The sequence below is a fragment of the Rattus norvegicus genome, chromosome 10 (genome assembly GCF_021556685.1).
Source record: "Rattus norvegicus strain SHRSP/BbbUtx chromosome 10, alternate assembly SHRSP_T2T, whole genome shotgun sequence".
NCBI lineage: Eukaryota > Metazoa > Chordata > Mammalia > Rodentia > Muridae > Rattus > Rattus norvegicus.
The window spans coordinates 11,135,868-11,160,730 of record NC_141543.1 but is presented as its reverse complement, the minus strand read 5'-3'; the positions used below and the strand labels follow the sequence as shown (position 1 = coordinate 11,160,730).

At 49.6% G+C, this 24,863-nt stretch overlaps 1 protein-coding gene across 19 annotated transcripts in view; it reads left to right on the top strand.

Annotated features, from left to right (window-relative positions):
* Positions 1–24,863, top strand: part of Ciita (class II, major histocompatibility complex, transactivator) — a 47,498-nt gene that overhangs the window by 2,064 nt on the left and 20,571 nt on the right. For 4 of the 19 annotated variants that reach the window (XR_015631125.1, XM_087574758.1, XM_087574757.1 and 1 more), the window contains exons 2-7: positions 18,446–18,592; positions 18,803–18,898; positions 20,924–20,986; positions 21,120–21,200; positions 23,485–23,529; positions 23,985–24,119. Coding sequence is in view for 14 of the 19 variants with exons in the window: in XM_087574758.1 (XP_087430884.1) it covers positions 18,446–18,592; positions 18,803–18,898; positions 20,924–20,986; positions 21,120–21,200; positions 23,485–23,529; positions 23,985–24,119 (567 nt within the window). In the remaining 5 variants the exon portion in view is untranslated. Of the gene's footprint in view, positions 1–4,743; positions 5,357–6,732; positions 6,812–18,445; positions 18,593–18,802; positions 18,899–20,923; positions 20,987–21,119; positions 21,201–23,484; positions 23,530–23,984; positions 24,120–24,863 lie in introns of those variants that run through there. The other 15 variants (XR_015631130.1, XM_087574761.1, XM_087574759.1 and 12 more) reach the window with 11 other exon arrangements.

The following is a 24,863-nucleotide window of genomic DNA, read 5'->3' as shown; positions in this document are numbered from 1 at the left end:
ACATCTCTGCTCCCACCTCTCCCTCCTCCAGCACAGCTGACTTCCTCCTCAGGGACAAAGAGATGCTCCCTGAAGTCAGAGGTTCTGTCTTCCATGTGTGCTGTTCTGGTACTGGGGTCACAGATTCCATCCCTGTTGGTGCAGTCAACGTGGAAACAGAAAGTACTCCCTACAGTCACACACAGCAGCACCCCCTGCCTGGTCTCCCACCCATCCCAGCCCTTTGAATGCATGTGTCCTTCACCTAATGCACAAAGTGGAGACTAGCTAGACGTCTCAGGGTAGGAAGTGGCAGAGACCAGTTTGGAAGGCAGACAAGCCAGGGGATGGTCAATCTCTTTTGATGGCCATGCACTAGACAATGCTGGACTCGCCCATGTTTCTGCTAAGACATATGCATTAATTACAGCAATGACTTGGCTGCTCTTGTGTATAAATTCTCAGATTGCTGGTATCTCTTCTCTCCTGAATACAGCTCTTATTGTCTCCCTCTTAACATGGGCACCATCTCACTGGATTTCCATCAGGGTGCAAGCAACCAGTGTGGTTCTACTGGGACATCAGTACACCTGGGGGAGCAGTGAGACGCTTCCTCTATATCTGGACATCCACCAGGGGAAGCTCCCTCCCTTAGCTGCTGCCTGAACCTCGGCCCCTCTTTGTTCTGACTACACTGGTTCCCCTTTTTATTATTATTCCATTTCCTCCCTTGGGGTGTAATATTTTGTTTTGGATCTCACGTGACTTCAGAAAGTGGAAGTAACTTCAGGGTGTGATCTTCTGGGGCTGGGAGACAGGAGCAGAATGCCTGTGCTCCCTCTTCTTGCCCTCCAGGTCAGCTCTGCCCCAGACTGTGGCTTGACTCCTACACACACGCACACACGCACACATGCATGTACACACACACACACTCACGCACACGTGCACACATGCATGCATGCACACACACACTCACACGCATGCACGTGCGCACACACATGCATGCACGCACACACGCGCACACCAAGCCTTTGTCTAGGCTGGCATTTTTTTCACTCTCCATATAATTTATTTGTGTGTGTTGTGTGTTGCTTATTGTTTGGGAAGATGCTTCACGCAGACGCAAGGTTGTTTTAATCATGATATGTCTCATATATAGATATAGATATAGATATAGATATAGATATAGATATAGATATAGATATAGATATAGATATAGATATAGATATAGATATAGATATAGATATAGATATAGATATAGATTCAGTATGCTACACAGAGTGCCAATAAAAGAAGTAGGTTGGACCATGACAGTGGTATACAAAATACTGTACAGGCACATCAGCAAATACCAACTTGTATGAGCATAAAGCTATTAATGTGTATTTGAAGTATCATTTTAAATTTTCCCCTGAACATCTTGACCTGTACATGTTTTTGCTTTTAGTCAGATAGAACTGAGGGGGAATTTTCTTGGTCAAAGAAATAAGTATTTTAGGCAATTAGCTGTTATAGCTAAGTATGGTGTTACTCCTGGTGCACCTGCCTCTGAAGGTTTCTGTGATGGCAGTATCTTCTTTGAACGGTTTTGTGTTCATACAAGTTGGTAATTTACAGACCGGCTCTGATCTACATAGAGCAGCTTGTGTGCACGTAGTGCCTTACGGCTCCAGTGAGTCTGGAGTTCATGACCCCATCCTGAGGGAAGTCAGTGGGCTCGATGATAAATCAGAGCAGACCCTGAGATGGAAGTCACCCGTCCAGAGATGACAGCCCCTGCAAGGGTGGTCACAGGCCAGGGAAGACAGAGCCCGGAAGGGTCCTGATGAAGAACTAACTGTAACTAACGGCAACGATAGTCGCCGAGTCACTGCTGTGTGGGTTTGGGAACAGCAGCATCCTGTGTGAGGCCTAAACATTCTGTCACATGAGGCTGCTTCCGACTCAGAGGCACCAAGGCTGGTGTTTTAGGTGACCATGGTCTGGTGTGAACAGGAGAGGGCGGCTCCAACCTCAGGTTTTGTCTGTGGGCTAGGTCTTTGATCTCCTTTCTCTGGGCTGTAGGACATCCCTTCCAAGCTCCTGATCCCAGGCTGCTTTCTGATTGTGCTCGACTCTGCTCTGAGTACTAGTACTGTGATACTACACTCTGTTTTGTGCCACTGGGGTTCCTTCATGTGAATTCTATTCTGTAGCCCACAGCATAAAGGCTCCCTCTAGGATGCCGTCTGATTTATTGGAAAGGGACATCACTACCAGCTTCCTTCCTCATTCGGATGAGGGAACTGTAGATCCTGGCTTCCTCCCTCCCCCAGACTCCTTCCTCTCCCTTGTGTCTATCCCAGTTCCTGCCCTGCTTCTAGCCTCCTGGAAATGGGTAGGCTTCAGAGAAGACTCAGCTCAGCCTGCCTCCCAGCAGTTAGCCTGTGGCCCTTTCACTTCCAGGAGTCCCAAAAGAAGTGCCTAGCACTTCACAGAGACTCTTCCCAGCCAGTCTGCCATGTATCCTCTTCCCCCAGAACTTGGCGCCTGTCTCAGCCAGGGACCATTTCTTATTCTGTTGCTATTGCCTTGAGTGGATGGGGCCCCTGGTGTCATATTTATCGTCCACACTTCTTTCTAGTCACCTCCTGGCCACTTTCTGTGTCCCTCCAGCACACCTTCCTCAGCCCCCCACCTACTATAATCTATTGCTCCACTAATCCATTTATGACCCATATTGCCTTGCCCCTCATCTGTTTTTCTGTCTGTTCACTCATCTGTGTATAGTTATATAGTGCCTTAGCTACCTACCTGTCCACCAGGGCACCCATGCACCCTCCACCTAGAGGCTACATTTTCACCTACCACTTATATCCTATCTAGTCACTTACCCTTCACTTTTTATCTCCTTTTCTTATCCCCCTTTCCTTGGTCACTTATTTAGCCTCCACTGGGAATTGTGTGCTTAGCAAAAACCATGATGCAAGCCACTTATAGCACCTGGGACTCAAGTCAGCCTTGATCACCAAAACACTGATGCCTAACATTTTTTCAGACAATTCCAGAATCGTGTGTGTGTGTGTGTGTGTGTGTGTGTGTGTGTGTGTGTGTCCTGGGGTGGTGGGTTGTACATGTTTGTACATCTGTACATGTTTGGGGTGGCATGTGTGCATGCACATGTGTATGTCTGTGTATAGAGACCACCCCGATGTCTTCCTTAATCTTTTTTTAACCTTTTGAGACAGAGATTCTCACCAGCCTTGGAGCTTGCTGACTGTTCAAGACTGAGGCCAACACGCCCAGGGATCCTCCAGCTCTAGATCACAGGTGCGGGACACCGTGACAGTTTTTCACATGCTGGGATCTGAGCGCAGGTCCTCATGTTTGCACAGCAAACACCTTGCCAGTGGAGCATCTTCCCAGCTCCCACATAGCTGCTTTAAGGGAGAGAGCCCAGCGTTAGCGTGACCTCCCTCCCACCCCTCATCTCCGTTCCCTTCATCCCAGGCAATAACTTTCTGCCTAAGCGATCCTGTATCCTTCCGCATATTTCCCACCTCCACCGGCCTCAGATGGGTCCATAGCCCGGCATCTCTGGCGTCGTCCTTCTGGGCTGCACTTGGTGCTTGCTGAGCACATAAGGCACCTATGACCGTCCTGTTTGGAAATCATCTGCACAGACCTGAGAACCTTCTACTTAGTTCTTGTGGAAATGGGTCTAGGGCTTTCAGAAAGGATGTGGGGAGACCAGGTAACATCACAGGTAAGAAGTGCTGTTGCCAGCCAGGTGTATTCAGGCTGAACCGCCATTGTAACACAGACCCTTCTCAGTGATGCGAGTCTAGGGCAGTTGGGTCCATCAGAACTGTCTGCCAGTAAAAACAAGAAGGAGTCTCCATGTGTCTCAGGAGAGCAGAGCAGTAGATGTCAGCATGTCACGGTGTCATGCTGTCATGAGGACAGGACTGGGGCAATCGTGTGATTTTTACTACTGTGTTTTCTCGCCAAACGGACTGTTTCAGATTGACTCCTAGCGTTTCTCGTTTGTCTACTTCCTTCTTGGGACTTTTGCAAGTGGTGATGATGACTTTAAAATGGTCACTGTACAGAGACAGTTACTACACATATTTTCCCCACAGGGAAGCAAAGACTCAGATGGGTCTATGCTATTGTACCTGCTGGGAGCAGCCAAACCACCCTTTATCTCCTGGGCTGGCCCCCAGAATCCACCTTCTTCACCATCAACCTCACAGTCCTCACTTATCTATATACCACCCACACTAGCATTTACTTGACCTGTCTTCCCAAACTCATGTGCAAATCATTTTCAAAGAAAGTTTTATTTCCCGCCACAAGGAGGGGAAAGTGCCCAAATAGTATCATTTGTTTGTTTCCACACAGCGTCTTAGGTAGTCAGGCTGGTCTCCGATTCTCTACAGCACTGAGGGGGACCCTAAAGTTTTGATTGAATTGCTTCCACATCCTGTTCGTGTGGTGCTGGAGATTAAACCCAGGGTCTTGTCAGGTTAGACATGGACTCTAACAACCAAGCTACAGCCGCAGCCCCAGCGCGTGATTTTCAAAGGTCTATTAGAGCTGTGTTATTCGGTTCAAGTCAGATACGGCTGGTCGTTAGAGAGGCATTAACAACAGATGAGCTCCAGCTAAAGCTTGCCCACTGATGTCACTGGAAGGACGGGCAGGGTGGAGAGGTACTCACTCTCTCCCTTAGTCAGTGTCGCCTATTACCACAGCTAGCCTAAACCAGCTAGCTCTTGGGTTACTGAATTAGCGTCATCACTCTGGGTGAGACTTGGGGTTTAGCACATCATGTTAGCATGAACGACCATGGTCTATCTAGAGAAGTTCAAAGCAGTGTGCTGTGGGCAGAAGCTAGAGCTAGTCCCGTCCTCAACAGTTCTTCGTTATCTTAGGGTCATCCATTGGAGTCTGGTGCGGGCCCTGTGCTGCAGAAGACTGTGTGTCCACTGCAATTACCATTTCAGTGTCTCAGCTGAGGTGCAGCATTCTGTGGTCACCCAATTTGGCCCACAAAAAGGAACCGAAATTACCATAAGAAGCTGTGGTAGCTAAGGGAGCATGGGCAAATTAGAGGGTACCCAAATACAGGATATGAGCTGTTTGGGCTCCATCGCTGTGGAGAATTTTCAGTTGGTCCCTTGCTTGCCTTCTTTGCATGCTAACTGGGCTTGGTAGGCTCCTAACTGGTATAGGAGGCATGTGAGGCATGAGGCTGCCTGCTTCCCACCTGGGCATCTGAGGACCGTCTTGGAGACATTTGGCACACCAGCTGGACCACAGACACTGCTGCATCACTCCTCTCTTTACATCATGCGCTGCCAGGTTCCCGGCCCTTCTGGGTCTTACCTGCAAGGTAAAGGGTTGACTGGAGACAATGGTTAAGACTGGAGCTTTCATAAGCATGCCGAGGTCTTGGGTGGTTCCGCCATTCCTAGCAGAGGTGGAATCTGCACTCAGACTTCCAGGGGCCCCTGCTGGCAGCTCTCAGCCACACCAAGGTTTTGGGGGTATCATCTCCTCCTCTTCTTCTTTCTCCTCTTCCCTAAAGGGATTGAACCTAGAACCTTGCGCATGCCCGACAAGCTCTCTGCCCTCGAGCTACACCTCAAGCCTAGATCTGTCTTTGGGTAAACTGAGGGGTACCTCTATAGGAGACCTCCATTCCATCCCTGGGAAGCTTGGCACTCCCAAACTGTAATCAAGCCTGCAGTGTATAAAGTAAGCAAAGAGTCTCTGCCAGATTCTCCTCTCTCTAGTCTCTGAATGGTTTTTAAGAGAGGGTACAGGCGGTGTTTGGTGTGGCACTTGCTTTGAAGACAGTGCGGTGGCCTTACCACCTAGCTACACTCCTGGCTGCATCTGTGTTGTGCCTTTGAACCACTACCAGCCTCTTGGTTTCAGTTTTCCTCAGCCAGCACATAGTGGGTTCAGGGGGGATGTGTAGTAGGGTAACGGAGAGAATCAAGGGTTCAACAACATCTGGTACTGTAAGTAACTCCTGTCATCTGAGATACCCAGTGGAATGTTGGTTAAAAGGGGCGGGATCCCTTTTCTCAGACTATCTGAAGTATGCCGCCTAAATCATGGTGACAAGTGTCCCAGCTCAGCTCCATGGCCGTGCAGCTGGAGGTCCTGGGTGGGAGAGAGAGAGGTCAGAGGCAAACTTGACTCAGTACCTCAGCTGCAGATAAGGAAATCTGGGCTTTAGAAAGGACCTATGTCCTGGGGAAGCAGGGCGTCTAAGAGCGTTGCTGGCAGATCTCAGGTCGAAATGCCTCAAGGGCAGGCAGCTTGCCTCTCTTTGTGGTTGGGCTGAGCTAGAGTGAAAAAGAGGGCCACGAGGGGTATAGATGGGGTGGCTTGCAAACCAAGCACCTGCCTTGGAAATCAGTTCTACTCAAATTCGCAGTCCTCTCCTCCTGAGCAGGGACTGGTCTAAGTGAGATAGATCTGCGTGGAGGGAGGGACCCTCTGGGAACACTCAGTCCAAGCAAACTTGGGTTGCATGTGGGTGGAAGCTTCCGAGAAAGCACGCGCGGTGGATATCACTTTTCTGGGAGGAGGGGTTCCTCCTTAGCTCTGTCTTTGGCCCAAAACTGAAGGTATAGATAGAAAGTGAAAGGGGGAAAAGGCGCCACCGATATTCCTGAAGGTATAGATAGAAAGTGAAAGGGGGAAAAGGCGCCACCGATACTCCCTATTTGTGAGGTAGCTGCCAGGAGACTGCCCGCCCCAAGCTCCTAGGAGCCACAGAGCTAGCGGCAGGGAGACTACCGGCAGCACTGAGGAGCGCGGGGACCCAGCCGCGGTAGGTGTCTCCAAGATCCCCTTTGCAGCCGCTAAAGTTAATCCGAGGCTCTGAGACTGGCGACTGTTTGCCGAGGTCAGACAGCGGGAGCTGGAAAAGGCTGGATGGGTGCACAGGAGGTAGAGAGGCTGCTTGGATCCTGGACTGACTGTATGCAGGACCTGGGAGCAGGTAGCTGGGAGCCAGAACTCCGAGGCTATGAGCAGAGCTAGTAGTGAAGGCAGGTAGCAGGGACAGCCTTGCAGTAGTGTCTGCTGTTCTGGGACTCAAACGGAGGATTGGGGGGAGGGAGGGGTTGGCAGGCGTGCACGCTATCAATCTGCAACATTTACTGAGAGCACAGGAACCTTGGACCAGGGGCCACCTTTACTAGAACTTCAATAGCGAGTTGGGACAGACCACCTCTGGAATCTGGGTACAGGGTTCTTCTTGTGAGGACTTGGCGGAGAGACAGCATAGGGTGCACTTATTTGACCATCTAGGGGGAGGCATCCACCTTACTTTGTCGCATCCTTTAAGGAGAGTTGCTGAGTGCTGAAAGCAGGTGGGTAGAGCTTTCCTGGGGACCCAGACACTGAGAGCTGTAGCCACTGTGCCTAGTGTTGAATGGTACCCTATGCGTGTACCCTCCTCCTCAGAGTCCTACAGCTTCTTTCTCCATCCCAGGCCTCACGCACCTATACCCCCACAGCGTGGCCCTCTTCCTCTCAATGTTTGGAGTTCCTCACTTCCGAACAAAGCCTTAACTCTGTGTTTCCAAATAAAATAAATACAACTTTTCGGGCAGATTAAGAAAATGGGGTTTTTTCCTCCTCTGTAGCCGGGTGTAGCCAAGGAGCGTCCCCTTCTGACTACCAAACCTGCTTTCCCTGTATGCGGGTGAAGAGGAGCCTCCAGAGGTGACTGAACAAGTTTTGGAAATCTGAGAGACTGTTGATGACAGGTCCCAGGGCCACAGGGTCCTCAGACCCACTCAAGGGGTCTGAGCTCCGCACAGGCCCTGTTCGCCAATACCAGGTCCCTCCCCCACGATCTCCGGAAGGCCTGGGTGCCAAGCCTCACTTCTCTGTCCTCCACATGCTCCCTGAGTGCAGAGTCCGGGAACCTGGTTAAACCACCACTCCCCTGTGATTCTTGTTAGCTTCAAGGAGAGGCACTAATGTATGCCACCTCTTTACTGATCTGCGGAAACTGAGAGAAGTGGTCTGCGTTACTGTTTCTAAAGGCTTGTTAATATATCCACATATGTCAATCTGCTTTATACGTACAATCAAGTATTATATAATATCTTATATTCACATAGCCTATAATGATATATAACACTTACCGATTAATATGTTTATGTTTGATTTTGTTTTGCCAAAGGCCATATAGCAAGCTGGTTGAGCTTAGTCAGGATTTGAACCCAGATCTCCAGAGAACCATGTCTGCTGCTTGGGTAGCTGATGTGAATTTCCATGAATGCTGGTGGGTTCTGAGCCAGCCGTTGAAAGGAAACTTGGCAGTACAGCAAAGATAGTCTAAGGGGACAGAGATATTATTTTGCTTTGTTGGCAGGCGGCGGCATCATTGTTCCCTGGCCATTCAAGGCAGTAATAGAGAGTGATCTCATAAAATCATGATGAAAATATGCAGCGTACATTTACTATTGAGCATGCTCATAGTGTTCTGGAACCATCGTGCATCTCTTTCTAGAACTTTCCACCTTCCAAGATGGAAACTCTGGACTCTGAACTTCCTGGTGACTTCCACTGTACTACCTAGTTCCCCGATTCTGACTGCTCTAAGTGGTTTGTAAGTGCAACTGTTCGGTGCTGGCCTCCTGTGTCTGGCTTCCTCTGTTAGCACAGTCCAGGGTTCATCCCTGCTGCACCCCCAGTCTGAACACACGGCAGGGAATGTTCTAACAGGGAGGCCATGTGTCGCGTTCCCAGGCACCGTTGCTGGCGCTCAGCTTGTTTCAGTCTGTGAACTGATTCTTGGTTTGTTGTTGTTGTGTTTGTAGTTGTTTGGGTTATAATTTTGAGACCTTGGGATATCAGGTTCCCCGTACCCCAAGCTGGCAATCTCCTGCCTCTGCCTCACCAAAGTGCCAACATTACAAGTGTACACCGCCATGCCCAGCAGTCTATGGATTATGTTGCTACCTTTAAATATCGTTGTCAAGTAATGTGTTCGGCTACTTGCTTTTGATTTAAAAAATGTATTCCTGAAAAGAAGAGGAAGAGGAGAAGGAGGAAGAAGAAGAGGAAAAAGAAGAAGAGGAAGAGGAGGAAGGGAAAAGAAAATAGCTATTTCTTTCTTTCGAACCACAAATGGCTTCGTGTCCACTGCCATCTTCTACCTCCACCTCTGGCGTGCTGGGGTTACGGGTGTGAGCCACCATACCCAGTTAGATTTCTTTCATTTATTTATTTTTACCTTTGCTGATTTGTTTGGTTGTGTAGGGTGAAGGGGGGGACTAAAACCATGGCATACCTGTGCAGTCACAGGACATCCTGTGGGAGTCAATTCTCTCCTTCCAGGGTGTGGGTTGTGGAGATCCCCTTTACTGACTGAGTCATCTCTGTCACCAAGTAGCTTTCTTGTAAAATCAGCACACTTGAGCCACACACATTTGTAACCCAGCACACAGGAGGCTCATTGAGACCCTTACTTAAACAAACTAATAAAGACCCCCCCCCAACAACCTGGTATAGTGAGTGGCTCATGCCTTTAATCCCATTGGGTAGCAGAGACAGGTGTATCGCTGAGAGCTCAAGGCTAGCCTGGTCTATCTAGTGAGTTCTAGGCCAGCCAAGATTAAATAGTGAAACCATATTTCAAAATACTACTACTACTACCATTACAACTACAATAATAATAAATATCCCAAACAAAAAAACCCACATTTCTGCTTCTTCAAAATATTAGTACACAGACTATACTGAGGTAATTAAATGAGGTCCAGGCAGACCAGGTGATAGAGGAAAGAAAGATGGAGCTGTAGAGAAATCCAGGAAAGGACAGGCCACACTTGGAGTCAACAGCCAAAGAAGGCTGCGGAGAAACTTTCAAGAAGGAACCCAGAAGAGTGGGAGAAGCGTCCGGTCTGCCTCTGAGGTTTCCAGCTGAGGAGAAGTATGGAAAACACAACAGAATGTGGGGAATGTTGCAGAATCAGAACTATGGAGGATCCAGGCAAGCTAAACAGTGCAGCCTGCTTGTCCAGGGGATAGACATGTGACCTTGGAAATAAAGACTTCCCCCTTTTAAAATTTAATAAGTTTTAATTATGTGTAGGTGTGTGTACATGTGGGCACGAGCATGTGACTGTAGGTGGCTGCAGAGGTCAGAGGCATTCCATGCTCTGCAGCTGGAGTTTCAGAGAGCTGTGAGCGATGTGGGTGCTGGGATCCGAACTTGCTCTCTGCAGGAGGAGAAAGTGCCCCTAACCACTCAGCAGTCTCTTCAGCCCCAGCCTCACTGTTACTCAGCATCAGTAGGGGGCAAGTGTGAGGTGAGGAGCACAGTGGGGGACGCTGGGTTCAAATGTGGAGCACTGCCAGGTGCAGTCAGTGCACTCTGATAGCCAGGGCTTGAGAGGTTGAAGCAAGGGGATCAAGTCCCAGGCCAGCCCGGGCAGCACGAGGAGACGCTATCTCAGAAGCAAAACGAAAGTACCCCCAAGGAAGTCAAACACGAAACCCAAAGCCTTAGGGACTTAGCTTAGTGATACAAGTCTTGTCTGGTGCGCACAGGACTCTAGATTCCCTAACCCCATCACAAGGGCAAGGGTTGGGGATTCAGTAATTATTGTGTTTTATAGAGAAGAAAAGGAAGCCAGGGATATGTTTGGTAGAGACAAGGTATGGTGAGGTGGAGGGGGTACCTCTGCAGGTCCTTGTTGAGGCATTCATTCCTTCCTCCTGAGCGACCAGCCAGATGGGTGTAGTATAGAATAGAGTGTATTTAGGGCATGGGGAGAGGGAACAGAGGAGGCGAGGCCAGCCATGAACACTTGGAGAGAGAAGGGAGGGAATGGGGAGAGAAGGGGCAGAGAGGGAAGAGGGTAAGAGACTGAGGAGGGGACAAGCAGCCCCTTTTATAGTGAGTCAGTCATACCTGGCTGTTGCCAGGCAACTGTGGGGCAGAGCCTAGAAGAAATGCTAACAGTAATTACACCCTGAGAGGGAGAGACGCATATTAAATGACAGGAAAGCAGTGACAAGTCTCTGGGATGATGCTCTCAGACTTGTCAGGCATCAAAGCCCAAAGAGGATTCCGCTAACCACCAGAGAAAGCACCACACCAGGTGCCAGGTATGTCAGGGCACACCAGTAATCTGGCACTCGGTAGGCTGAGGCAGGAGGATGACTGAATTCTAGACTAGACTGGCATAGAGCATAGCCTGACCCTGTCTTTTAAAACAAAACAAAACAAAACAAAAACTGTTAAATGACAAAAATCACAGAAAGTGAAGATCCTGGGCTCGGCTGCAGACCCTGTGCTAGGCATGTCCCATGCATGATCCCTGCACTCAGCACGAAGCAGACTTACATGCAGGGAGAGACAGGCAGTGGCAGCGGGGGAGGAGTCACTGTAGAAGTAGTTTTGAAGGAGAAAAAGGGGAAGTCTGTGTCGGCTAAGCCTTGGTTGGGTTTATTAGTCCATGTAACCAAATAATGCACTTTGATTGCTGGACCTTGGTGGTCAGCCAAGTTAGGCACAAGGAAGTGGTCAAATAAGGAGATGGACTTTGGTGGATCTCTTTAGGAATGTAATGGTTCAACAAGAAAGAGGGGATCAGGGAAGGCCAGACCTGCCGGCGCCATGTTAGCCATGCTCAGGCTTGTTAGAGCCCTTCCCCGACATCCTTGGGTCTCCACAAGCTCCCTGAAAGTAGGACCACTCCTAGTCCACATCCGACTTGAGAGCTTTGGACTCTGCTTTGCTACAGTGCTCAGCCTCTCTCTGCTCAGCATCTGGCTTGGGTTTCTTTCTAAGAAAAAGCAAGCTGCATTTTCTTTCCAAGCTGCTGACCAACCGCCTCAGGGATGCTTAGACTTGGGCTGCCTCGAGCTGGGAAAGGGCTCTTGTCACGACAAGGCACGGACGCTCTGCTCTGACTGCACCTCCTCCTCCTGTGCCAGACCCCAGACGCCCGCCATGGACCAGCACCCGTGAAGGCTGCATTTGTCCCATTTTTGGACCGAGATCTTCCAAGTTGTAGCTCAGTGGGTGTTTCCATTCAGGGCTCAGAGCACAGATGGAGGCTTCTAGAGTAGCCACGGTGGTGTCTTGTGGGATTCCATATGATTTGCAGATCATATTTGGAAAAAAATATTTAAAAAATTATCAGAGGTGAACCCAGCACTGAGCTCAGAGTGAGGTGTTCTGGAGGGGGGGGTGCTGAGCTTAGAGTGAGGTGCTATGGGGGGGGGTGAGCTCAGAGCAAGGTGCTCTGGAGGGGGACTGAGCTCAGAGCAAGGTGCTCTGGAGGGGGACTGAGCTCAGAGCAAGGTGCTCTGGAGGGGGGCTGAGCTCAGAGCAAGGTGCTCTGGAGGGGGGCTGAGCTCAGAGCAAGGTGCTCTGGAGGGGGGCTGAGCTCAGAGCAAGGTGCTCTGGAGGGGGGCTGAGCTCAGAGCAAGGTGCTCTGGAGGGGGGCTGAGCTCAGAGCAAGGTGCTCTGGAGGGGGGCTGAGCTCAGAGCAAGGTGCTCTGGAGGGGGGCTGAGCTCAGAGCAAGGTGCTCTGGAGGGGGACTGAGCTCAGAGCAAGGTGCTCTGGGGGACAGAGGCAGACCTGGATGGATGGAGAGCTCAGCTGTAGTGAGGTCACCATGTAGATCATAGCCAATCCCCAAGGAGCCTTAGAGCTGACTCTCAGCACCATCTCACGTTAGAGATAACAGGACCTTTGTGCCCTGTGTGGGCTCTGCACAGGTCAGCCACTCCTGGTGTCACAGTTGGGTGGAGCTAAGTTAACCTTAAAGTCTGAACGCTGGGAAGGTGGAGTAGGATTGGAAATCTGTCAGGGGTCTTCCTGGTGCATTTTAGCGCGACAGCGTGTCATGTGGCAAGATGGAGTCTGTGTACCGCTCAGGGCAGTTCCTCTTTTGAGAAATCTGCTAACCCGGCTCAAAGACACCACCCTAGTGACCTCTTCTAACCTTACTTTCTCCACCTCTGAGTGCCAGCAAGCTAAGTTTGGGCGATCGGCACATGAATTCTGAAAGACATCATCTGAAGTGGTGTGGCTTTAGTTATTCCCAGAGAGAACTATAGGGAACCACATGCTGCTGGTCGGCCAGTCCTGTCCTGTAGGGTGACATCCACACAGGCTGACTACATCAAGTCAGAGCACACTGGGCTGCACTTCAGCTGCTGTGTGAATTGGTGGTGGTGTGTATTTGTGTGTTTATTTACTGTCTGTCTATCCGTCCGTCCATCCATCATCTATCTATCTATCTATCTATCTATCTATCTATCTATCTATCTATCTATTATCTATCCTCTATCTATCTATCATCTATCTGTTTATTCTGTCTCTCCTCTTTCTCTTCTTCCTTCTTCCTTTTTCTTTCTCTCCTTTTCTTCCTTCTCCTTTCATTCTTTCTTCTTTCCTCCTTCTCTTCTTTTTTCTTTTCACTTTTCTTTTTAAAAAATGTGTGTACACATGTGCTCGTACGTGTGGCAGAGATCAATCTTGAGTGTCACTCCTCAGGTGCTATCAACCTTCATTTTTGCAATAGTGTCTCTTGCTAGAATCTTGGTCTCACTGATAAGGCTAGGTAGCTGCCAGTAGGTTCCAGGGACTGTCTGTCTATCTCTGTCTCCCCAAGGGCTGGGACTATAGGCTCTTAACCATGTTGTTGTAGTTGTTATTGTTGTTGTTGTTGTTGTTGATGATGATGATGATGATGATGATGATTTCTGTGTGTGTGTGTATGTGTGTGTGTTGTGGTGACTATGTGTACACATGTGCATGCAAATGGGAGAGTAGCATGTGTATATCTTACTATTTTAGCAAGGTCTCTCACTGAATCTGGAGGTCATTTATTAGCTATACTGATTGACCTGTGAGTTCTGAGGACCCGCCTGCATCCCTGCCTGCATCCCTGCCCAAATACTGTGAATAACACACACATAGCCATGCTTTGTATGTGGGTCCTGGGGATCCAAACTCAGGCCTCAGCTCTTACAAGGCACATTACTGACTGAGCCATCATACCAGCCTTGGTCTTCTTTAGCTTGCTTGCTTGCTTGTTTTTTTTTAAGAAATATTTTTAGGGTTGCAACAATATTTAACAGAAGCTTCAGATTTTTTTCCCTCGTTCACTATGTCCATGAAGGCTTCGTCTCCTCAGCTGCTGCCCTTCAGTCTGCAGTAACCCCTTGTAATCACTTGAAGTTCAAAGTCCAAAGTTTGGGCCCTGTCTTGGTGGGACGCATCCCATGAGTTTGGACAAGTTGTAGTGATGTGTATCCATAGCAGCAGTGGTTTCACTGCCCTGTTAACTGCAGCTCTACACCGGTTCATTCTGGTCTCTACCAGCCTCTGGCAGCCATCAGCCTCCTCTTGCTTTTCCTAAACGATGTGACCTTGGAACCCTGTGAGCCGGGCTGGTGTCTTTTGTGCAGAGGAGTTGTGGGGAGTAGTTCCATTTGCTTTTGTCTTGCAGTCCCAGGGACAGAACTCAGGGCCTCCCTCAGGTTGAGCAACTGCTCTGTGTATCCTAACCCAACTCCAGACTGGCCTTGAACCTCAGTCTTCCTGCTGCCACTCTAGCCAACATTGCAGGATTCTTCTGCCAGGCTGGAATCTCAGTTTTGCGGCTGCTGCTCCGTGCGTTTGAGACAGGGTCTCACTACAAAGCCTAGGTTGCCCTCAAATTCGTGATCCTCCTGCTCTGGGATCTTGAGCAACTGTGATTTCAGATTTGTATGACCACACCCAGCTACAATTGTGTGATTAGACTGCCCTGTGAAGCCCCTCTTAGGGAGAAAGAGGTTCTGGGCTCCTCCATGCCCTTTCAGCCAACAACTTTTTCTCACTCGTTAAAGGATCTGGAATTCTTGTAAAATGTCACTTGAAAGTTCTACTACAACTCTCTTATTTAACAGATGACAGCCCTAGGAAGTGGAGACAGAAAGGGGCTTTCCCAGAGTCACACACCCTGCTGGATTAATCCTATGATACCGGACTTTTGTAAACTCAGCTGCCCCCCATGTCTGGACTACCCTGGCTTCTTCTGCCCCACCTCCATGAGGGGAAAACCCTGTGCCTTGCTGCCAGGGACCAAAGCCAAATCTATTTCCAGTTTACCTAAGTATTGCGTCTTCCCATAGACTGGCTAGCTGCTCTGAGCCCAGGGGAGCTAAGGAGTGGGGATGGAAATGGTTGAGGGTACTGTGACACTGAGAACAAAAATGGTGGCACGTGGGGCTGCTGCAGCCCACCCCCCAGTAGTAGGCTGTGGACAACCGTGAGGTGATTGCATCTCAGATCTCTTAACCCCCTTCCCCCAGTGAGCTGGGGTGGGAACCCCGCATCACACAGCTGTAGTCCTGCTGTTCCCTGTGCCATCCCTGTGTCTCAGGACAGTTGTGGTCCTCAGGCTAGTCCCCTCCCAGCTTCAAGCATCTTACTCCTGTTGCACCCAGTGACTCTATGTTCTGAGCCATCTCCTGAAGCAGGCCAGGCCAGAAGGACCTCAGATAGCCTTCAAGGCAGGAGGTGGAAACCAGGAGCTGAAGTCAGCCATGATTATGAGACAGTCAGGAACTGGAGATATTGTATAGAAACATTGTGATGGTCACGTGCGCAAACATGTGCACACACACTCTAATACACTCATTAGCTTGGGAAACAAAACCTCTGACATCATGGATCTGATTCAAGCCCCAGTTTTGAAGCTTCAACCAGCCATTCACAGAGGTAACCTGGGGCCTAACAGAAGTATTTCCAGATGGTCCTGATGTGAAGCTTCTCATACACAGGTCTCCCAACCTTCCTGCTTTCAAAGGAAATGCTCAGACTTTCCATCGTCTTCCAGATTCCAAAAACCCTCAGCACTGCTTTCGGGGGCGTGTGCGTGCGTGCGTGCGTGCGTGCGTGTGTGCGTGTGTGTGCGCGCGCGCGCGCACTGGGGATGAAACCGAAGCTCTCTCACACGCTAGGCAAGCTCGCTACCATTGAGCTACACCCCAGCCCGGTGTCTCAATATTGCTTACACGGCTCAGTTCCCTCTGTCTTGTGATCACCTGAAGCCCCTGAAGGAAGTGAAAGTCTTCACTGAGACTAACAGTTTCTGCCAGCCTCCTGTGTGCATCTTCCTGAGCTGCCTACTCTGAAGAGACACAGCCTGAGAATCACTTCCTCCTTTGTCTGTGGCACTTGCCTTTTCCTGGCCAGGCTGAATTCTTATCTCCTTCCAGGAGCTAAGGGGATAGATCTTCTCCTTCTGGGAGTGGAACCAGAACCTCCCTCCCTGCTGTTGTATTTTATAAAAAGAGAAAGACCCAGGGATATGTTTGATAGAGACAGGTATGGTGGGATGGGAGAGGTGCCTCTGAGGACCCATGCTGAGGCATCCCCTCCCACTGAAGTACCAGCCACTTGACAGATACAGCATGGGATAGAGTTTATTTAGGACATGGGGAGGGGAGTTGGGAAGGGAGTAGAGAAAGACAGGGGCGGGGGAGGGAGGGAGAGAGAGAAGAGCCAGAAACATATGGAGAGAGGGAGGATGAGGAGAGGGGAGAGAGGAAGAAAGGGGTAGGGAGAGAAGGGGCAGAGTAAGAGAGTAATAGAGTGAGGAGGGGGGAACAACCCCTTTTATAGTAAGCCAGGCATACCTGGCTGTTGCTAGGTAACTGTGGGGTGGAGCCTAGAAGGAATGCTAACACCCCAGCTTTGACAACTTACAACCCTGGCAAAAGCATCAGATTGTTTTGTTTTGTTTAAAAAAAAACACAACAAACGGGGGCTAGAAAGATGTCTCAGGTGTTAATGGTGCTTGTGGCTGTTCCAGAGCATAGCGTCCACATCAAGCTGCTCACAGCTGCCGGTAGCTCCAGCCACAGGGGTTACCACACCCTCTTCTGACATGTGTGGACATTTTGCTCACGTGCACAGACACAAACACATTCACATAAAATATCATTATCTTCATATGTTGAAACACAGCAGCAGCTAGGGGAGCTGCCTGCCAACACTTTGACTTTTATGCTGTCATTTTGTGGACATCTTGGAACCATTGAGCACTTCAGGTCACAACCTAATCATTAACCCAATCAAAACAAAAGGAACCTCACAAAACCCAAACCCCCTACTGTAGTGTAGTGGGGACAGAAATGTCCCCAAAGGGCTAATGGTAGAAAGCACCAGAGACGTCTTCTCAAATGGGTGTGGAAGCCTGGGGAAGGGCAGTTTGCAGAAGGCCTTCTAGAAACACTGCCCATTCACCAAAAGGCACCCCCTCAATGCACACAGACTTTTCCTCAGGAGAGGAAATTGCCTTGTCACGTGCATCTTCATTCCTCAAATGGCAGTAGCAGAGGATGCGGCCTGCTACCCTAACCTGGACCTTCATCTGAGAGACAGTAACATAGTTATCTAAGGGAAGCCTGAGGGTGACACGTGTGAAGCTTGACACCCACTTCCAGGAACTCAGGCTGTCTGGGAGTTCTGACTACACACAGTCCCAGTGTGTAAGGAGGGCCTGGTTTGTGTTGCAGGCTTGGGGTGGGACACCATGTGAGTTGTTTATCTCACTGCTGTGAGAAAGTACTTGACAAAAGCAGCTTAAGGAAGCATTGGCTTTGGCTCACCGTTTGAAAATCCAGGCCATTGTGTAAGAAAGGTGTGATGACAGGGGTGTGACACAGATAGTCACACTGCATCTGCACGCAGGAAGCAGAGAGAGATGAATGCTGGTGCTTAGCTCATATTTAGCATGGGTCTTCCCTCCTTAATCAAAGCAATCTAGAAACTCCCTCATTGGCATGGCTACAGGGTGGGGAGGCTCAGTGGACAGCGCCTTTCCTCATCCCCATATGGCTTGAGTCCCATGGGCTTGGGCAGCTGAAGAGAACACTTCTTCACACGGGGTGAGCAAGGTTGTCTCTGCCTCCCTTTTGGAACTGCTGGCAGAGGAGAAAGTCTATTTGAGAGATTTGTGAAGCAATATCAGAGCAAGTGGAAACACAGAAAGCATAGTCCTGGAGGCATCAGGAAGTCCTGAGGAGATCTGGGCATGAGTGAAAGTGGGTGCATTCCGGTGAGAGGATCTAGCCTGGGAGCAAAGAGACCCTTCTCTGATGTCTCGCCAGTGTGGTGAGCGTTCTCTGACTGGAGGCTGCCGTGTAGCTGTCACATGACACAGAGCCACCCTTGGCCTTTCAAGGTTCCACAGGAACATACCCTCCCCATGCTCTAGAAAACACACACTTAGAGAAGGTCAGTCCTTCTCCGTGGACCCTGTCCACAGAGCCTAAGGCCTTGCTGATGAACTCAAACTCTTCTCTAGTGTCTGGAGCCCTTTGGTTCCTATCCTCGGGCTCCTCCCACCCCAGCCCTCAGCAGCAGTGGAAGTTCATTCTCTGCCTTTCCCTACCATCCAATGACATGTCTGAGCTTCTCTCTCCTCCCAGGCCATACTCTGTGTGCCACCATGGAGCTGGGGTCTCCAGAGGGCAGCTACCTGGAGCTCCTTAACAGTGATGCTGACCCCCTACACCTCTACCACCTCTATGACCAGATGGACCTTGCTGGGGAGGAAGAGATCGAACTCAACTCAGGTGGGCCTTGTTCCTTGGGGCCTCTCCTGGCCTTCTCCATCCTTCTGGCGGGCACAAGACAGTTAGCAAGCTGGAGAAAAGCACTGGCTGCTCGTCAGAACCATGGACAGCTCCCTGCCCTTGCTAAGTGCACTGACCCTCAACCGGAGATGGGTCACCCTCCACCCAGACACCGGGTTTCATCCCACCCTATGGGCTTTCCCCTTGCAGAGACAGACATGGACACCATCAACTGTGACCAGTTCAGCAAGCTGTTGCAGGATATGGAAATGGATGAAGAGACCCGGGAGGCCTATGCCAATATCGGTAAGGAGGCAGCGGAGGCCAGGGAAAGGACTGAGAAGAAGAGTTCTTTTCTGCTAATCTCACTAGATCCTTCACACCAAAATCACAGCTAGAGTCAGCAACCAGGGCTGGAAGAGAGGGGACTTGGAGGAGGAGGGGGGGAGGGGAAAGACTAAAGGGACGAAGGCCCCTTCCTGTTGGCTACCCAGCCAACCATGTCCTTTTACAGCACTTTCCTTGCTTCCTTTCCATTTCTTTATGCTTTTTGCTAGTTAGGTTTGTTTTATTTTGTTTTCCAGACAAGGTCTTTTGTAGCCCAGGCTGTCCTGGAACTATGTATCCCAGGCCAGTCTCAAACTCATGGCAATCCTCCAGCCTCAGCCTTCCAAGTGTAGGTTCACAGGCATGCACTCCATCCAGCTCTACACTTCCATTTGCATTTTCTGCTCCTCTTTTCCACAAAGCACACACCACATACCCTTCCCCAGCACTAAGCCAATGAGCTGCCATTGTAGCATCCGACACCAGCAACGCGTTAGTTGCTACACCTGTAGGACCACGCTGATACCTTGGGGCAGCCGATAAAGTCTGTGATGTGAGAACCTTCTGTTCACAGAGGAGGAAGTTGAGGTGGAGAGAGATGAAGTGGCCTCAAGGCTGTCAGATGGCCTCTAAAACCCAATGCCAAGACTTCTGCACTTCCAAGCCCTGACTTAAACACGAAAAAGAAATGCTTGAAATTGAGCAGTTTGGCAAGGCATGTCCAGCCTTAAAAAGAGATTCAGGGCCAGCAGTATGGCTCCATGGGGCAACAGCATTTGCCATCGAGCCTGGTGAACTGAATTTAAGTCCTAGGAATCAGGTAGTGGAAAGAGAGAACTGACTCCTGCCAGTGGTCCTCTGACCTCAACACACATTCCATGGCACAGGCGCATGGAAGTGTGTACACACACACACACACACACACACACACACACACACACTCATACATACTCTCATACTCTCACACACATGCGTATACATATACTCACACATAAACACTTACGTTCATACCTATAAGTACACACACACTCACACAGACATACAGACACTGACACACACATGAGTGTACACACACTCAAACATGAATATACACACAGACTCACACACTCATACACATATGACAACACACACATGACTACACTCAACACCCACACACACAAGTACACACATGAGTATACACACACAAATATGAGCATACACACCCACACACATGAAAACACACACATACACACATATGACTACACACACGAGTACACACACACTCACACAGACACACACACGCTCACACATATGAGCACACACATACACAAGTCATACATACATAACTACATACACACTCACACAGACACACACACTCACACACTGATACATAGTGGGTTCCAGGCCATGCAAATGTCTTCCCACTAGCTCCAGACCCATGTACCACTTCATTTAATTTACCTTCATTTATGGATGCCTACGGGGGTCAAATGCTTTAAATATACAGCCAACCATTTCAGACCTCTGGATAGTACCCACTCTTTGTTCTCTTCATTCAGACGAGGAAACCAGAACTAGAAACATTAAGTAACCAGCCTGAGGCTGTCAGCAGCAGGAGCTAGTGGAGAATAAAGGCAGAATTTGAACTCAGCCCCAGTGGCAGCAGCATTACTGCTCTGCTTTGCACTACTCTATGAGGACAGACATTTTCATGGGCACACACTTTACCCATCTAATAGGACAGAAAAGCACAGGAAAGGCTTGTTTGTTCATTCATTCAAAGTACACTCAGCAACCTTTATAGAGACCCATCTGTTACTGGCCTGAGGCCAGACACCCAGCAAGACTTCAGGGAGCCCTTTGTTTGGTTTTAAGACAGGATCTCTCTACATAGCCCTGGCTGTCCTAGAACTCTGTAGACCAGGCTGGCCTCGAACTAAGAGATCTGCCTGCCTCGGTGGCGTGCACCACCACCGCCCTCCTCGGGAACCCTTTTGACTGACTGTGTTCTTCCTCCTCTGGCAGCGGAACTGGATCAGTACGTGTTCCAGGATACCCAGCTGGAGGGCCTGAGCAAGGACCTCTTCAGTAAGTCGGGGGAAGTTGACCTAAACTCAGCCTTAATTCCTTCCTGATCTGAAGACATGGCTGACAGCCACACTCCTCACAGCAAGGACAGCTTTCTGTGATTGTGATGTGGGTCTCTGGTGTTTCTCCAAAGTACAGCACATTGGACCAGAGGAAGGCTTTGGTGAGAACGTAGAGGGCCCTGCAGAATCAGGAGAGAAGCCTCAGAAGAGACGTGAGTAAGCCCCTCCCTGCCCTTTCTCAGATCTGGTCCATCTTCCTTCCTTTTTGTCTGCCGCCTGCTGTGTCCCAGCTGTCTCCATTAAGTCCCATCTGCGTCCCCACCACACCCCCATGCCACAGCTCCTTTAGGGAGGAAGCACACAGCTCTAGAGCCCTGGAGGATTTATGTGGGATGCTTTGATTCCTCTTCCTCAGTGACTGAACCCTGCTTCCCTTTGGGTCTCTGAGGAATATCTCTTTAAGCAGTGGGTAAGGCCTCAGGCAGGACTGGGCTGGAATCCTGAATCTGCTGTTTATAGGCTATGTTACTTCAACAAGGTACCTACACCCCTCCGAGCCACCTACCCTGTCTCCTGCCTCCTTAGTCTGTCCTCTTCAGATGCTTCATACATGCTTTCTCATGCAGATTAGGGCATCCCTGCCTTGCTGGCCGTCTGGTTGTCATAAGGTACACTCCGAGAGGCCTGTGTGGCCTGTCACCTTCCTCTTCTGGCTCATCACAGAAGGATACTACTTTGTCAGCCTACCTCACTGTTCCTGAAACGCCTTCCTCTCACCCTTCCCACAGTTGGGTCCTTCAAAGCCATTAGCTCACTTCTTCCAGGAAGCCCTCCCTGACCAGACATCCACCTAAAGTCACTGTCTTATTTATGCTTATTTCTCTGTTTTAAATGTATTTATTTTACGTCTATGGGTGTTTTGCCTGTCTGTGTGTCTGTGTAACACATGAGTGTTTGGTGCCCGCAGAAGCTGGAAGAGGCCATCAGATTCCTCGAAACAAGAGTTACAGATTGTGAGCCGTCATGTGGGTCCTGGGAGTCGAATTCGGTTCTTGTGGGAGAGCAGGTGGTGCTCTTCTTAACCACTGAGCCATCTTTCCTGTTCTTATATGTTTGTGTGTGTGTGTGTGTGTGTGTGTGTGTGTGTGTGTGTGTGTGTGTGTGTGTGTGTTCTCCAGGCCTTTTGCATGCCCGGCAAACATTCTACATTAAACTGCACCCTCAGTTTTTTGTTTACTGGTGGGCATGGGACTCTGGCATGTGCTGTAAACATCTGAAGTCCTAAGAATAGACAATGGCAGAGTTTGCGTCCACTGCCCTTCTGGCCTTAGCGTCTGTCCCTGAAGGCAGTTTGTGTCCACCACTCTCTTTGAGCTTTGTTGGAATACTCCACTCACATACACACATCAACATACGTATGGACACACACTTACACATAAACACATGCATAGACATGTGCACATATGCAGATACACGCAAACATATGCACATATATACAAATACACACATATACACACATTATTTCACTCTTTGCCCTCTGCTGTGTGTGGGAGGGCATTTCTAGGTTGCTGCTGGAGAACACAAGGGTCTGTCTGCAAATCCCCACCCCCACCCCGTCTTCTCCTCTCTCCCTTCTTCGATTCCTCCGCTTTGCAGGTTTCTTTCTTTCTATTGTGTGTATGAGCACACATACTATGGTGAGTGTGTCAGTGTCAGACAGCTTCCTGGATCAGTTGCTTTCTTTCTATTGTGTGTATGAGCACACATACTATGGTGAGTGTGTCAGTGTCAGACAGCTTCCTGGATCATTCTCTCCCATCTTTACTTGGTTCTGGGAGTTGGCCTTTCCCCTTCTCTCCTTCTCCCCTTCTTCCTTCTCTTCTTTCCTTCCCTGCACCCATACCAGCATCCATGCCTCCTTCCCTCCCTCCCTCCCTCCCTCCCTCCCTCCCTCCCTCTACACCGAGCAAAGGGAAGAGTTCCTCTGTGAGAATACCCGCTGCTTGGATTCCATGGTTGATATTGGGATCTGTTGGCTTGAGTTGCTCCACCCATCGGTAGATTCCTTGGTCCATCTACCCATCCTTTTTGGGTGCCTTGCCAGTAAATTACAGTCTATGATTACCTCTGTTGTATGTCCCTCTCCAGCATCCTGGGTCTTTCACATCTGACTCAGGCTGCTGAAGTACTAAGGCTCTCTGGCAGGCTATGGGAGCAACCTGGGCAGAGCCCAAAGCAGTTGGCTCCAGTAGTTTTGTAGCTCTAGCCTCACCTGATCTGTGACTCTGCCTCTCCCCTACTCTCACCTGCCTGTCAAGATGCTTTATTAAAAAGACTTGGGCTCTAGCACCGGAACTACCCCGAGGCATAGGGGAGAAGTGGGACACTGTTTCTCAATTCCTCAGGCAATGTCACATAGCCTGCAGGGACCCAAGCAATCTCCATGGTTGGGGACATCCCAACCCAGGGACACTGATCTCAGGGTTCTCTTTGCAGGCTTCCCAGAAGAGCATGCTATGGACTCAAAGCACAGGAAACTAGGTGAGATGGGTAGGTGGTTCAGAGGGTCCCGTTTAGGGAAGCATGGGCCATCCTCAGATGCAGCATAAGCCAGCACCGAACACCAGCGATCAGGGTTGGGAGCCGTTCGGAGGTAGAGTGTGTGACTACTGTGAACAAAGCCCTGATTGGATTCTAGCATCCTGGAGAAGGAGGAAAGGAGGGAGGAAGGAAGGGGGAAGAGAGAAAAGAGGACGAAACATCCCCACTGGGGGAATTCTACTGCTGTCTCTGCCCACTTGCCGGCCTCCAAGTCTCTGCCAGCCACACTGCTAGGTGCTAGGGACACCACTATAGACAAGGCAGGCTTGGCTGCTGCTCCTGAAGAAATGAGTGCTCCTTGAGAGGGAGTTGGTCTGTCACCCCCACATCACTAAACAGAAGTAGGAAGATGGGTGCTGTGGGCAATTCCACCTCACTGCCTCTGTCTCCTTCAGTGCCTCCCTCTAGGACCTCACTGAACTATTTGGATCTCCCCGCTGGGCATATCCAGATCTTCACCACTCTGCCCCAGGGACTCTGGCAAATCTCAGGGGTTGGCACAGGGCTCTCCAGTGTCCTAGTCTACCACGGTGAGTGTGGGAGCCCAGCATTGAAACTGCCTGCCTCTCCTTCCTCTTTAATCCCTGACTTTGTCCTTCCCCATTACAGACCCTGGCAATTGTGACATAGCACCTAGTCATAAATTCTCTCTCCCCAAAACTTTATCTTCGTTTCTCAAAAAAAAAATAATAAAATAAAATAAAAAATTAAAAAAAAACAAAAACAAAAACCAAACAAAGAACGGGAGTGTCTGTAAGGTGGTCTCTGCCTGTGCGGCCAGTCCTGTTGTTACTTCCTCTTCCCTCAGTTTTCCTTCACTAAAAAAACTATTTTATTTGTATTTGTGCACGCACACATCAGAGTGTATGGCTGTAATGCTTGAAGGAGCCAGAGGTGACAGAGCTCTCTGGAGTGGGAGTCCCAGGTTCGAGTGAGCATCCTGACATGGACGCTGGGAGCCAAATCAGGATCACTGGGAAAGTAGTAGATGCTCTTAGGCACTGCATCATCCTCCAACCCTTAAAAACAAAACAAAACAAAACAAACAAACCCCTCATTTTTATTAACTCTGACATTCGTAATACTCATTATTCAGTCGAACAGTAACAGACCGGAGACCTGGCTATCTCCTCCCCTCTTTCCAGCGTGCTAGGATGAAGTTTGCTGTGCGTCCGTGCACAGCTCTCTCTAATTCGCCCTGTCTTCTGGTCAGTTCAATGGCGCTCCACTGTAGAGAGGCTGCCAATAAGCACCAGAAAGGCATGGATGGACTT